Here is a 16,321-nt window from a genome sequence, read left to right on the forward strand (position 1 = left end):
AGAGAGAACTTTATCCTGAAATAGATCTAAGCTACATTTTTAAGTGTTTTGGGTTTTCAGTAGGTAAGACCTGTGTATCTTCCAGCTGTGTTTTGAATACAAAGAGTTTATTTTTCTCTTCTCCATCTTGAATAGGCTTTTGTTTAGTTCGTAATGGGATATTGTACTAGGTTTTGATGATGCGTATGTATGCATCTAAGCTCTGTAGATTTCAGCTTTAACATGTGTAAAATACTACACTTGTGTCTTCCACCCCATCCTAGAAAAGTTTAGAAATTTTACGTGTGTATTTTTAGTTTGTATATCACATGAAGGTTGTAAATAAATTAATGTTTTCATGTTCTGAATTTGTTACGCTCTGCAGAGAAAATACAGCTTTCTGCTCACCATTTCCCCTCCTACCCCCAGTAAAGGTCAATGAGGACCTGTTCCAGATAGCATACCATCCAAGCAGTTTAGGTGGTTACTTTTGCATTTATGCACTTCCAACTCTTAAGAGAGGTGACAGGTAGTTGTTACAATGATTATTGAACAATTACATTTTTATTTTTAAAAAGGCACGTCATAATGCTAAGTAGTTTCTGGGTATGAAATTGAAATTATTAATTGTTGTTGTTGTTACTGGCAGAGATCACAAGTACTGGAAATACATTTTAGGAAATTCCAGTGTATGTGTGTTGCTTGATTTTTCTGGTGTCATGAAAAGTTATGCTTTATGTCAGCAGAATTGGGACGTTAAAGGACTTCTTGTTGCAAGTGTAAACTGCTTACCTTAAGAGTAGTCTGGAACAAAAGGCTTCTCTGAAAAAATATAACTACAATTCTCTTTTGTTTTGTTACCACTAAAATGTGTCACTTCTAACTTTGGGTGAAGCTGTCATGTAGTATTTGTTCAAAATCACTTTTAGAATTTTTCAGTTACCCTTTTCCATAGTGTCTTGGTGTGACTCATGAGTAGTATGTCTGGCTTATCTTTAAAGTGCCAGATGTTTCTCTCTTTTCAGAACATAAAATTGCCAGGGGAGTACTTTTATTTCCTTTGTATAAACAGTGCAATTAATTATTGAAATAATTGTGGTGAGCAGTCACTTAAAAAAGCTGGAGTTTAAAAAAAAAGAACAACATCCCAGTCTGTTTGACTGCTGATAGGATATGTGCTTGAGATTAAAGAAACAAAAACACTTAACACCTTGTTTTAACATTACATTTCCTTCAATTTTTAGTCCAAAAGTTTTGTAGTAGCATTTTTTTATCTTAATAATTTTTTATCTTACATCAACTATATGAGTATCACCCAAATACCAGCTTGTTTGACAAATAAATAAACGACCACATAGTGCAGTGTTAAGTCTGTTTTTTCAGACCAGTAACGCCATGCTGGGTGCTAAAGCAAAGAGCCTGAAGTTGTGATTCTAAAACTCTAAAGAAATGGTGTATTTAACATATTGTCAGGGGTCAGGGAAGCAGCGAGTGCCTCACTTACAAAACCACTGCACCATCTAGTGTCTCCCTGGGTTAGTTGTGAGTGTACAGCTTCACACTCCCCTCTGAGTTTTGCGGGTTTGCATGGATTTTCTGCATCACACAGAAGTAATTTTTCCAGAATTTGGTGGGTTTCTTCCGGAATTGGTTTTCCTGCTTTTTTTTTTTTTTTTTTTTTTTGCTGGTCTGCTCTGAGCTTCTTAGTGCTCTGCAAGTTCAGCTGAAGATGGAAATGCAGTTCCAGCTGCTTGAGTGCCTTTATTATATGCAGAATAGGGTTGGGGGGGAGAAGCAGGCTTGCTTTCTGTTCATGTATGCTACCTGGGCAGATACATTTAGTGTGTGTGTGTATATGTATGCATATATATAAATATCTAAAATATCTTTTTATTTATCTATCTTTATTTATATAGCAGATTATATTAGTATTACATACTTACCTGCAAAGCTTTCATAAAGGTTTCTTCTAGAATATCAGCAAACAGACAAGACACACAACCTCTTATGAGGTTATCCTAGGGTGAACTATATGCATGAGGGTAGTAATCTATTGTTTTATCAAAGATGGATTAAAAAGCAGGAGAGAATATATTTTCTCATGGTCTTATATACCCTTAAAGCCACTCAGGAGCTCTTATTTTCCTGTCTTTTTAATTAAAAGGTTTTTTCGGTATTACTTTTATTTCTCTGCTTCCAGTTGGACAGCAGAGCCTGAAAAGTTGTGGTGAATGGAGTTAAATCAAGCTGGTGGCTGGTCACAAGTAGTCTTCACCAGGGCTCAGTGGTGGCACCAGTTGTCTTTAATATCTTTATCAGTGATCTGGATGAAGGGATCAAGTGCATCCTCAGTGAGTTTGCAGGTGACACCAAGGTGGGCAGGAGCATTGATCTGACTGAGAGTAGGAAGATTCTACAGAAGGACCTGGACAAGGACCAGCACCAGTTGTATGAAGTTCAATAAGGCCCAGTGCCCGGTCACACCAACCCCATGCAATGCTGCAGGCTTGGAGAAGAGTTGCTAGAAAGCTGCCTGATGGAAAAGGACCTGGGGGTGTTCATCAGCAGCCTGCTGAACATGAGCCAGCAGTGTGCCCAGGTGGCCAGGAAGGCCAACAGCATCCTGGCCTGTATCAGGAACAGCGTGGCCAGTGGGAGTAGGGAAGTGATCGTGGCCCTGTACTTGGCACTGATGATGCTGCACCTCAAATACTGTGTTCAGTTTTGTGCCCCTCATTTACAGGGAGGGCATTGAGGTGCTGGAGTGCATTCAAAGAAGGGCAACAAATCTGGTGAAAGAGTCTGTTGAACAAGCCTCATACAAAGTGCTTGAGAGAACTGGGATTTTTTGGACTGAAGAAGAAGAGACCTTGTCACTCTACAAATGCCTGAAAGGAGGCTGTAACAAGGTGGGGGTCGGTCTCTGCTCCCAAGAAACAAGTGATAGGATGAGAGGAAATGGCCTCAAGCTGTACCAGGGGAGGTTTAGGGTGGATATTAGAAAAATTTCGTTACTGAAGTGGTCGTCAAGCATTGGAACAGGCTGCCCAGGGAAGTGGTTAAGTTATCATCCCTGGAGTTACTTAAAAGATGTGTAGACGTGGCTCTTCTGGACACGGTTTAGTGGTGGACTTGGCAGTGCCAGGTTAAAGATTGGACTTGATGGTCTTAAGGGTCTTTACCAAAATAAAGTCTTCTATGATTATATATTTAGTATGTCTCTTTAATAAAATGTAGCTTTTCCACCCTGGAGCATCCTTGAAGATGAAGCTTCATCTGATAGCTCAGTTGATCTTAATTGCAGAGTTCTAACATTGCTTCTGTTTTCTCTCCTAGTATTCAGATGTTCCTTGGCAATCCAGTTCAGCTCATGAAAATGGCAGTCCAGTGGGGAAAGATGAGCAGCTTTTTGATGCTTTAGGAATCTGGTTTGGCTTACTCTGAAGAGCCAAGCAGCAGAATTCATGGAGTGAGTCAAGGGGCTCCATGGAAATGAGCAGAAGGAGGATATAAGTTGCTAGTGTATTTAGTTCTTATCTTGTGAAAATGTACCTCGCCTGTGAGGTAACTGTGTGTTTTGGAAACCTGGCGAAAATGAAAAGGGGTAGTGGTCTTCTGGGAACCTTCCAGAGGTGTGTGGCTCTAGAGGCAAACAAACTTGAATGAGCCTGAGAAGAAGAAAGCATACAGGAAGAAAGCAAGCAAGCAAATGCATCTTGGTTATTTATTAACTGTTTCTAAAGTGATTTATGGCTTGAACTCAAAATATTTTAAGAAAATCCTTATTCTTCCATTTCTGTTTTCAAAGTGCTTGCCTTTCTTTCTGAAAATCTTCAATATAACTGGTAAGTATTTGGCTTTAAATATGTAGGGAACAGGGTTTTCCTAGGCAGTACCTAACTAGTATGGACAGATAATAACTTTCCTAAAAAATGTTTGTTGTAGTTTGTTGGTTGTTGCAACCAACCAATTTGTTGTTGTTAGTTGGCTGTTAGTAGTTGTTGTAGCAACTAGTATATGCATACCTCAGATAGTTATATCTAAGTTATATCTGCCTCTTCAGTTTTATTTAGGTGTTTCTTCTAATACAGGGTTGAAACAAATAAAAATAATTGGAGATTATTTGCTTTCTCTCAATAATCCAGAAAATGGATGCCACATTCTTTCCTGGCTTCTCTTCAGTGTCCAAGTAATTTATTCCCTTTGTTTTTTTAAATTGAAGAATAATTAAGTATTTGCAAAACTCAAACCCCATGCCTCTATTTTAATGTGTTTTTTCCTGTGGCTGTGCAAACGTCTTCAAAAATTCTTTCAACCGGGGGTGATGTTTCACCACTTTGAACCATTTTAAGAATGCCAATTCAGGAACTGTTATTGTGGGCAGAATGTGTGACATTCTTCACCTGCATTTAAGCCTTGTTTGTCATTGACGTGCTGTGAGCTGGATAAGGTGATATATTTTTAATTAAAAACACAGAACTTGTCAGAGCTCCAGATCATCGTAGATCTTTTGTGTGTATGCAAATTTTTTTCCATCTCTTTTGGCTTATTTTTTAAACTACTTTTGTGCACTAGAAAATCTGGGACATTATACTGAGAATGTTAGTAACCAGGCTACAATGCAAATGAGACCTGAATGTGTTTTTCAATTAATATTCTCAATAGTCTGGCCAACAGTGCTGTTGCCTTTAATCTCCTCAGTTCTGCATAGGATTGGATTGTAGCTAACTTTGTGTCCTGGAAGTCATTTGGATCTCATATGAGAGGGAGAAATAACAGCAAGTTCTCTCACCCTGGAATTTTTTCCCATCTGTTAGCTGTCTAAAACTCCCACAATGGAAGAAGGCTGACCCCTGTTTTCCTTTACAGGGGCTGCTTTGGTGTGAAACTTCTGTTTGACAGAATGGAGGGAGTCTATGCATTTGCTTCATTGCTCAACACTTTTCAGTGGACAGGCTACTTGACTTGGAGACATTAGTTAGCCTTTCTGTTTAGGAGATAATGCTAAGGTGATGAAGCTGTTTCTTCATGTAGGTCAAGGGAGAGATGCTGCCTCTTGCAGGCTTTGTTGTCACAGTTGGAGGTTGGTCTGGGGTTTTCTGGGAGCTTTCATTTTCTTTTCACAGCCCTAGTTTACAGACCACATCATCATACATAGTTTTCAATTTATTTTCCCCATGTGATTCGCATTCTATTGTCTGGATAGACTTCCACGAAGAACCAAGGTGTCAAATGTGAAAGGTTTGTCATTGCCACTTGTGATCTTCTGCTGGGGGTGAAGTTAGTCTTTAGTTTCCTTTACCTTTTTTAAAGAGACATGCTGGTAAAGTCAAAAAACTGTGTCTGTGACAGTGCTTGTTTGTTAGTTTTTAAAACTCTTTTCCATTTCACTTTAAAACATTTAACAGAGGAATTTATATTCTGGATAAATTGTTTTCCTCCAAAATGAAATACCAAATGCAAAAGCCTTCATCAGTCTGTTCACAGCTCTTGTTCTGACTTGAAGAAAATTCATATTCCTTGGCTTCCTGATGATTTTTTACAAATTGGTATTCAAGTTCCTTTAGATTTTGGTAGAGTCAGTCAATCTGTTTCTTTTTGCTTTTGAGAAAAGATCAAGGAAGAAGAGTTCTTGCCATTATAACCACCACTACAACTATTGGACAGTGTTCTGCAATTTGTGTTTTCCATTTGTGTTTTCAGCACAGTCCTTTTATGGTGCCATTTCTGGTTTTTGAGTTCTGTTGAAGCTTTGTCTTGGCAAGGAGAGCAGGAGAGCTAAGACAGCCTCAGATACATCCTTACATTTGTTTCTGCTTCCTGCTGTTCTAAAAATAAAAAATTAAATTTAAAACACAGCTTTGGAAGCTGTGAATGGGAGACTATTCAGAGGAATTGTTGTTTCTTTTAAAGTCTTGATGGAGATTTCAAACTATTTTGACACAACTCCTAACAACAGTCTTAAACTACCTCCAGCCAAGTCTGTGTTCTGGAAGTGGGAAGTGACAGTCAGAGGGTGGTGTCAGGGTGTTAATCCCAGACCCCCTGAGTGCCAGCTGAATGGTGCTGTGTTCATTACTCAGACTAGTGTGGAAGAGCTGGGGTTAGAGTTGGAACACAGGCTATTCAGTTTGGTCTTGATTTTAAATGGAAAAAACTGCAAGAAAATAATAATTAAAAAAAAGGGTGGGTGGGAGGGAGAAAAAAAAAAAGCTAAACAAAAGAACCCCTCCACATTTTCCACTGCTGTCTGAATTCTTACTCTTCAGTAATCAGAATTGTTCCACAAATGAAAAATGCAGTCTGCAGATGGAGATTTTGGTTCGTGTTGTGCACTGAACTTGGCACGTGTTCCTCTCTGTTCAGTGCCTGTGAAACTTACTCCCATAAAGCTTAGGCGAGAAGTCCACTTAAGGCTTAAATTTCACAGCATTCGTGTGTCATAGGTGGAATTGATAGCCTGACCTATTTTCCAATAAAGCCCTCTGTTTAAATGTATGATGAGCTTATCATTCTTACAACTATCTTACTAAATGCTTGATTAATAAGAGGGGGTGTCTGTTATTTTGTTTCTCCTTCTCTTTTTGCTTGCTGGAGCCAGGTCAATATTTCTATAAGTGTTTATTTGTGATTTTACATGTGAAGTTGAAGGGTTCACTCACATGTATACAATTATTTCTGCTTAAGAATTTCCTGGATTCAGCAGTTAAATTGTTAAATATAGATGCTGCTAAACCACAGCATTACTCAAGGCAGTGGAGTCAAGTGGTAGTTTTTAGTGTAAAATGTTATAGTCAAAATATGAATTTTCAAATAACCTTTTCTACACTTCTTAAGCCTTTTTTTAAAAAGTTTCAAGTGGGTTCCTGGTGGGGTGAGCCCAAATGTGCTTGGAAGAAGACTAACTTGTCTTTTTCTGACAATTTAAAAAAGAAACAGGTTGTAAGATTGCCGTACTGCTGTTTCCTGGGGTTTCCTAAAGTCAGAGTTAGTTGGACTCCTGGTAGATTTCCCTACTGTGGTTTTGATGTGTTTCTGTGTGAAACTGACGGCAGGATTTGTTCGAGTATGTAGGCCACTATTGTATTAGAATTACATAACCGAGTTGAGTGGTGGAAACAGATGAAAAGACGGGGATGTACTGCCTCCCCTCACAGATTATATCCTGCAACAATGAAGACAGCTCAAGCTCTGCAGAGAATGTGGTCACATGCAGTCAAAAAGTTGGGGATTTTGAAAGGGCACGTGAGTTGTTTGGGTTTTTTTGTTGCATCTTGCTCTGAGTCCTCTCCCCCTACCCCCTCTTCCCCTCGTGTATCCTTCGCCTCTCCAGATCACTTCTACCACCAGATTAACTGTTGTGGCAGGTCTTCTGGTTTTGTTCTTCTTTCATTGTGAATGAAGTTGTCTTCAGTCATCTCTCAGAAGCAGGTAATTGTATAAATCTCTGATGTCTGCCAGTGAGAATTGCAAGAGCTGCCTGTTCGTGGAACACACAGGATTTTAGCACTTAGACTCGTTTCCTGCTAAAAATTCTGTTAAACAATCTATTTTGGGGATGTAAAAAGCAGCTGTCATTTTTCGTATGTCAACATTAGGCAGATTTAAGCAAATCCTGACCACAGTGTTCTAATTAGAAATGGACTGACTTTAGTCAGTTCTGAATTCAGACTAGCTAATGACAGGAATTTGCAGGTAGCCTGCTATCTGTGTAAAACCTGAGCAGACTTGCAAAACAGTTGCTATTAATAATTGCAGGTGGGATTCTTAACCATTTTGCTTATATTTCTCTCTCCACTGTTTTGGTATAAAGTTTTGTTGTGAATTTGTGATCCTATAAACGATGCACAAGCTTCTAAAGATGCCTTTGTGTTTCCTTGCAGTGGAAATATGAAGAGCTTGGCAAGGACATAGAACTTTTTTGTAACCCATCCCTTGATGTATTCAGAGGAGAGTCATCTTATTAAAGGTGGAATACAGGAATTTTGCAATTGTGGTGGAGATTTCAGTCTTAGTTTTGACTGAGTCCACAACTGATGATTTTTAGTATTTGTAGTGTCTCCCTCCCTCTCTCTCAATCTTCTCCACTAATCTGCCAGCATGGGTTAGCATTGTGGCAATGGCAAGCTGCAGTACATTTTATAATGTTAAAGAGATTATTGCTTAGAGATTTGAGGGAGTACAGATGTGTTTCGTGCCTTATGTGCTTTCAAGGTGACCATTCAGCTCTCTGAATTTTATTACAGAGCCTGCATAGCTTTACCAGTATGGAAGAACAAGTCCTGATGTCTTGGTATTTGTTCTGCTTATAACAGCTTGCAAATTCTCAGTGCACTTGCCTTTGCTAGTATAGCACAAAGTGAAAGGGAGGCAGTGCAACAGGGAGCAGTTTCTAAAAATGTATTATTTCAACAAATATCTATGAATTTTAAAGTTTTTTATTATTATTATCTTTTGTTTGTTACTCAGCAAGTTTCAAGTTAACACAAACCCCCAAAATTTATACAGAAAATACCCAAGCTGGTTTCTGTTAACTGGCAGAACTTCAAGGCACAGATGAAGTGATATTGGAGGCTCAACATCTTGCAAGGCCTTAATTGTGGTACCTGTAGGCAGTAGTTTCTCTTCCATTCTTATTATTTATTTCTGTGACCAGGTACCATGAAACTTATTTGTCAGAGCAAAATAAAATTGTTAGTTTACAGTGCTCTGATTTACTATACAATTCAGCTCTCTGATTGTGCACAAAGTTTTACCTGTGGCACTGCTCATGGGAGGCCTACTTTTCTGGAAGTTAATTTCTGTAGGCTTACCTTACAGGAATACCCAGAAATTTGCCACCAGTATCTTTACTGTTCTTTCCTTAGTCCTTTTTCTCTGGTGTGTTGTACTAAATAAGCAGTCATTCCTTAGGCCTTTCTTTAGTAGGTACTGTATTGAAAAACCTGGACTTAAGAGTTTTCTGGAAGAGAAAGACAAATATGCTGCTTTTTGTCCCCACAGCTATGAAGTGCTTGTCACGAGCATCTTGACTGCCTCACTATTTTCCCTGAGCAGGCTTGACTTCATATTTTAGTCTGGGAGGTATTGTTGGTAAGAGCTACACACAGGAATGTCATTAATTTAGGTGATGTTCTTGTTACACGTGTAAGTTGTTGAGCCTTTGAACAGTGGGAAGGATGGAAAGGATTTGCCATTTCCACTCCTTCTTCAAAATCTGAATTCAGCTGCTTGCCCCTTACATTTTACCCATCATTTGATACCATCTTTCATTTCTAAAACTTTTTTCAGTGAAGTGAACTGGAATTTAAATCACACTGGGGCTCTTTTTTAGCACAGGCTGAATTTCTTCACAGTTTATTATCCTATAGAAAAGCAGGACAGTGATGGTGTAGCCAAGGGTCAGTAGTAGGTGAACTGTAATTGAAAAACAAACATACATTTTCATACACACCTTGTCACTTCTATTTACTGCAGCATCACAGCAGCTGAAAAAAAGAACTTAATTAAGAAATTAGTTACTTACAGAAGGATTTATGTGTAAGGAAATGTTTGTAGTGAGCTAGTTCAGTATCAGCTAGTCAGAGGGTTAGGCATGTCAGCTGATTACCTGGAAATATTAGATAAAATAATATAACCCTGTGCTTCAACAGAGCAATGACTGACACAAGACACATGTTTTAATATTAACAGTTGAAAATGCCACTTTCTTGCTTTATCTACATTAGTCGAAATTTAGAAATACTTTAGAAAATGGTATTAATTTTAATATAAGCCATCCTCTCTTCCACGTATTTTAAATTAATCTTTTAATTAGACCAAAAAACTTGCTGAAACTGGAGAGTTTGTTTTATTACTGGGAGAGCAGTAGAAGTTCAATACAGTTCAGTGTAGTAAAATTCCGAGTAAGAATGCTGAATCTTTTGTGTATTCTTGCAGGAACTCTGAATGGGACTTAAATTTAAGTTTGTTTTTCAATACAGAAAATGTGTAAAACTGTGTAAACCAAGTTCCTCTTTGGTATGCTCAGAATCTACTGGGAGGATGCATAATGGGGTTCCTTGTGTTTCAGGGTCAACATCCATAACTTGCTAAATATTTGTGTACTGCCAGAAGACTTTTACTCTGGAAATACAAGAGATGCTTGAAAGTACAAGCATACCTTTCCTGTGTCACTTCTCTCTCTATTGTTTTGCAATTCAGTTGTCAGTAATCTTTTTCAATGCCTTTAAGAAGATTATTAAGTCAAAACTGAGCTTCTATCTGAACTTCAGTTTTCTGTGCAAACTCTTAGCTTCCCTGGAAAGAAGACAACTTTTACCAGTAAGAACAAATAAACCTATGGCTTGAATATGTACATGCACATACTCTTGCAATGCCTGGATTTTTCTTCTGCAGCAAATGCTTTGCATTTTGAAATGTGTGCAGTGCATCAAAGATTGTTTCTTGTATTTCTCGTTTTACAAGGCAAGTCCTGGAGGGGCTGGCTCTTTAGTATATGATGCATCACAGCTGGGTGATTATTCTGTATTATATTTTAAGCTGTGATGTTGGAAAGATTTCAGGTTATATCATGTAAGATAAACTGATCAGGATCAGTTTTAAGTGGAAAAAAAATGTTTCTGAGAAGTGTCACCAAAACGAATATAGAAGTCTGTATAGTGACACGCTGTGATTTCCTGTAAAATTTAATTTCTTTAGGGCAATCTAATTACTCAGTTACATTATCGATAGTGGACAAAACATTTTGTTAAATCCACATGAACAAGAAAGCAAAGGCTCTGAAGGGTATTTTGTTCTGAAAACCTGAGTTTCAACTGCTAGTCGTATTACATGCTGGGATGGAAAGGTCTTCTGTAAGTTTTTTGTGTTAATTGAATTAGGGGGGCTATGTAATGCTAATGTGTTCCAAATTAAATGTTTTGCTGAGAAGACTTTTCCCAAAAATCAGAACGAGCTGTTAAAATCAGTGAAATCCAAAGATTCTATGACTCTGGAACTATTAATATTTTTTGACTTCTTAAAGAAAAAATGTCATTAATTGAAATACATATGTTTCTTACTAACTCTACCAAATTATTAGAATACACAGCTTTGTACATCCCATGTGTTTTAATGGGATGTTTCATATCTTAATTTAGATAGTTGTATCCTCTGTGCTTTACTAATTGGTTTCTGTGTGCAACAGGCCCCAGGCATGGAAGAGCTGATATGGGAACAGTACACTGTGACCTTACAAAAGGTGAGTGAGTGCTTGTATTTTAAATTTTCAAATCATTCAAGCACTACTTTAGTCTAAATATGTTTTACAATAGATGTTATTAGCATATCTGAGTCTAGAATAGGACTAATTCATTGTCCAGATCAGATGAGGTTTTCATTTTAAAGCTTAATTGCTAGTTAGTCACACATGACTCCTTAATGTTAAGAGTAAATTAAATGAACAATCTAAGTACTATTTTTGCTACTGCTCTGTAATGACAGGGTAATATGCCACATGCCAGCCACATATCTAAATTCATTATTGAATAACCTTAAAAAAACCCAGATGGTTCCATGAAGCAGTTGTGTTTGTTGTTCAAACACAGTGATTGTTTGTAACAATCACTGAACATGATTCCACCAATCTGATTCTTTTTATGTATATATATATATATATATATACTTTAATATATCCCAAAATAGCATATAGTGGAAAATTACTGTCTTTTTTTTTTTTAAAAACATATGGACTTGTTTTTATCAATTGTTCTAAGGCAAGAGGAAATATCTCACTATGTGGAGTTCTCTTGAGTTAAAGAACATATATATCTTGTTTCCAAGTTCTGTAATGGCTAGGATGCTGCACACATACTTCAGGATGAATGCTTTGGCAGGCATCTTCCAAGCTGTTCTGATATCTGGTTTTAGTGAGCAGCCTCTGCTTTGCTGCTTGCATTTTATTTAACATGTCCTGCAATGAACTCAACTTGATGATCTAAGGTAAAATCTATTCTACATGTTCTACATGTCCTGTTACATGTGCTAAATTGTTGAAAAAAGATTGCTTTTCAGGTCTCAAAGGCAGTTTTATAGTTTTTATATTGTTTTGACTTGAAGCATCATACTGTTTGCTGTAAAACTAAGGTGCAGCTGTTTACTGTTAAAAAATAAATAAAACAACACAAATCATTGCTTTTTTCCTCCTGAAAATGTGACATGAGCTAGTCCGTGATGAACTGCATACCCTGAGTATAAGCTGTGGGAAAAGCACCACAAGTGCACTAAGTGTATTACTTTTCCATTTCCTTTAAATGTGACATAATTTGTATCTTATAGTCACAGAGGTCTGTGTTACATAGCTGATAAAATTAAACCTGTGTGTTTAACAAAATATATGGCTTAGTGCATGCCTTCTTGTCTGCAGTTCGGTTACGGTCATAGTTCTCAGATCTACTGTTGCAAACATGCTTTCTTTGCATCCTGTTATGTATTTCCTTGATATTACTTATGCCATTTCAGGTCAGCATGGGCCTGATGTTTCTATGATGACAGGTTTCACATAAATTACATGTTTAAAATAGCTTGTTGGGAGAGGGAATAATTTTAGAGAATTCACAGATTTGCTGCATGCTTTTTGTAATCAGACATGATCTCGCTTAGTCTGATCGAGGAGTAAGTAGTTAGTGCAAACAAATCATAATGCAGATGAGATTCTGGAAAAGCTGTTCCAGTTTCCCAAGCATCACTAACAAAATTGATATATCTAACAATAAACTGGGGTGGTGGACGAAAATGCCAGCTAAGTTAGCAAGTCCTTTGCTTTATTACTAATCGTCAAAAGGCTGCAGACTGAGATTTTGGAATATGGGAACACATCTTCTTGTTATATGGATTTGTAAACTTACTCCCTTTTAAATCTAGACATGCTCTTCTCTGGACACAGCTATCATATTTTAAATAATACCTAGGTAGAGTACCATCACAGAAACATTCATGTTGCTCTTCTTTCTCCCTATCAAAATTCTTATGGATGGAACTAAATTTTGTTGTATTTGTTTTTGTTGTAAAGGATTCAAAACGGGGATTTGGGATCGCAGTTTCTGGTGGCAGAGATAACCCTCATTTTGAAAATGGTGAAACATCCATAGTGATTTCAGATGTTCTTCCCGGTGGTCCAGCAGATGGATTACTTCAGTAAGCAATATCTTATTTCTCTGGCCTATTTTCAGTTGCATGGCTGAGTATGTAAAACTTTCAGGCTTGGTTGAAATCCTGGGGATTTAACCCACTCAAGTTTTGATGCCCTTTTGAAAAACTATGTGTCTGGTTTTAATTAAAAAAACACAATGAAACCCACAAAACAAGCAAACTCCTCTCAGAGGTGTTTTTTTTTGTTTTGTAAGAAATTACATTAACATTTTTTCTGGTTAAGTATGTTTCTCTTACAGTTATATTTCTTCTCAAGGAACAGTAGAAATACTTATCTTAAAGCATTCTCCCTGGTTATCCTTCAGGAAACACATTTAGTGATCAGTCATTAGTTTTCAAGAGAATGGCCCACATCAGCCCTGAAAAATATCTTCACTTTTAAGCAATAATGAGGGAAGGAAGAGAAACAAAAGTGTTTGCTGAATATTTATTTTATATTTCAAAGAAGAAAAATACACAAATTGTTTCTGTAGTTCTCCAGGTAACATCATCCTTGGTAAGGCAAAATTTATCAGTAATTCTAACCAAGTAATTTTGAATTTTGGGGTGAGATAAACAATTTCTTGTCCAGTGCTGATCAGTTTCTCATCCTTTGACTTATGATTCCTGATGAGAACTAGCCAATCTGGAAGACGAATGCTGAAGTTGTGCAGTAGTATTAATTTAAATAATAGTAATTAATTTTGCCAAATGTTAGTTTTTTGTGAGGTAGTGCAAAGGCTGACGTGTGAGTACTTATTGAAGGAACAGATAAAAGTATTACTGTGAAGCAAGTAGAAGCCATCCTCTATGTCAACATACAAACCCTTCATTTTATAGCAGTGATCTCTGTACAACACTACTGTCATCCATTCCTTTCCATGATCACCTGTGGTTTGGGAATAAAGTCATGTGCACAAATCATGTAAAATCCTCAGTACAGTAAAAACTACGACAAGGCAGCATGAAGCTATTTGGTTCCATTCAGTCAAAACACATCCTGATGAAAATGAACCCAAAGCCATTCCTCCAATGAACTGGCCAATACAGGTCTAACCTTCAGAGTGTGTGGGAACTATAACCCTGCAGTCCATTTTAGGGTAAAATGAGCATAAATAGGCAGGAGCTGTTGGTGTAGTTTTACAACATTAAGATTTATACCATTTTTGGTATAAATGTGAAGTGAGCTATTTGAACTCTCGTATATATATAGAAAGAATTTTTTCACGGAAAGGGTGATCAGACATTGGAACGGGCTGCCCAGGGAGGTAGTGGACTCTTCGTCCCTGGAGACATTTAAAAAGAGACTGGATGTGGCACTCAGTGCCATGGTCTAGTGACTGCAGCAGTAGTTAATCAAGGGTTGGACTCGATGATCTCTGAGGTCCCTTCCAACCCAGCCTATTCTATGATTCTATGATAAAGCCTGGATGAAACAGATACTGGAATACAGATAATGGAATACTGGCATACTCATTCAGTAAAAGGAATGGGAAGGGCATGAAAAGAGACATAAAAATCATTCAGGAGGTAAGAAAAAGTACCTTATAAAGAGAGGCTTAAAGTGTGTAATCTTCTTATTTAAAAAGAAGATTGTGATGTGACTTGATTACAGTGAAGAGAAAATAATGGGTACTAAAGATTTCTTTTATCTAGCAGAAAATGGCACGGTAGCCAATAATCAGTTGAGCTAATACTCTGAGATTAGTAACTGAGTAGTCACCAGAATAAACTAATATGAGTGGGTTTTTTGGTTTTGTTTTTTTTTAAATCTCCTGCACTTATGGGCTGTCTCCTGGGAGTGGCTGAGTTGAGTCTTAATGGCCTCCTGACACACAGGAGGTCTGAACAAATGAGTTAGTATTCTTTTTTTGCCTTTCAGGGCAGGGAGGACTTCTTCTGTATTGTAGTTTGGTTGGGTTCCCACCCACCCGCTCCCCTGTCATCTTTCCTCAGAGTAGATGGGACCTGAATACAAGGCTTTCAGAAAAGTGTACTAGAGGAGCAAAATTTGTCAAGCTTTGAAAACATACGGCTATATCTGTAGCAATTTGAAGCTGTCTGGAAACTCTTATTTAGCTATAAAAAAAATGTAGGACTAGTTGTGAAAGACTTAGTTCCAACTGAAGAAAAAAAAAAAAAAAAGAGTAAAAGTTTTAGTGGTAATCACAAAATATTCTTTAAAAACCAGATTTTTTGACATTATGTCAAGCTTCTTACAGTACATGTACAAAGATGTGCACCATTGCCCAAAGGTTAATCTTCAAGTTGTACTGTTTGTATTCAAACATCATTTTTTAAGCAAAACTCCCTGTTAAAGAGAATGAAATCCCTAAGTTCCCACTGGGGAAAAAATTAAACATATATATATATATATATATATAAAAATATGTATATATTTATATATATATATATAAATATTCTTATATATATAAATATACATATTTATATATATGTCTATTTTTATATATATATGTCTATTTTTATATATATATATATATAAGTACATATATATACACATACATATACACATATAAAAAATTGTTCTGGTGTTTTAATGAAGCTTTCTCTTAAATGTGTTTTTTTTCTTTTTCCACTTCCCCATCTTCCAGGGAAAATGACCGAGTTGTCATTGTTAATGGGACCCCAATGGAAAATGTTCCACATTCTTTTGCTGTCCAGCAGCTGAGGAAAAGTGGCAAAGTGGCCACCATTGTAAGTAAATTACAAATGTATTCATTCTACATTAGTATATACCTGTGTAATGAGTAAAGACTTCTTGTTTTTTGCAATGAAATATAGAATACGTTCATAAAGCAAAGCAAGCCATTGCCCAATAGAAAGTTCAAAAGAGCAGTTGTGGAGTCTCCTCTGGAGATACTCAAAACTCACCTGTAATCCTGTGCAGCTTTTATATATATATGTATTTTATATATTTTTTTTAATGCTGCTGCTTTAGCCAGGGGTGCTGGACTAGATGATCTTCAGAGGTCCCCTTCATCCCCTACCCACCCCTACCATTGTGTGAAAGACATAGTAAATACTTGTCCTGCACATCCAAATAATCTAATTTACTGGTTGTTCTATACATAGAACATTTTTGTGTGATTTGATTTCAGCCTTTATATATTGAATTTCACACTCTTACCATTGGAGACTTCTGTTTGTTTCA

At 37.0% G+C, this 16,321-nt stretch overlaps 1 protein-coding gene across 5 annotated transcripts in view; it reads left to right on the top strand.

The window, feature by feature from the left end:
* The window catches only part of TJP2 (tight junction protein 2), a 62,947-nt gene that overhangs the window by 30,699 nt on the left and 15,927 nt on the right, over window positions 1–16,321 (top strand). For 4 of the 5 annotated variants that reach the window (XM_071731986.1, XM_071731983.1, XM_071731984.1 and 1 more), the window contains 3 exons: window positions 11,168–11,221; window positions 13,031–13,155; window positions 15,762–15,864. In XM_071731986.1, coding sequence (XP_071588087.1) covers window positions 11,177–11,221; window positions 13,031–13,155; window positions 15,762–15,864 — 273 coding nt within the window. In that variant the 5' untranslated portion in view covers window positions 11,168–11,176. Of the gene's footprint in view, window positions 1–7,137; window positions 7,225–11,167; window positions 11,222–13,030; window positions 13,156–15,761; window positions 15,865–16,321 lie in introns of those variants that run through there. The other variant, XM_071731982.1, reaches the window with a different exon arrangement.

Source organism: Heliangelus exortis, chromosome Z (genome assembly GCF_036169615.1).
Source record: "Heliangelus exortis chromosome Z, bHelExo1.hap1, whole genome shotgun sequence".
Classification (NCBI taxonomy): domain Eukaryota; kingdom Metazoa; phylum Chordata; class Aves; order Apodiformes; family Trochilidae; genus Heliangelus; species Heliangelus exortis.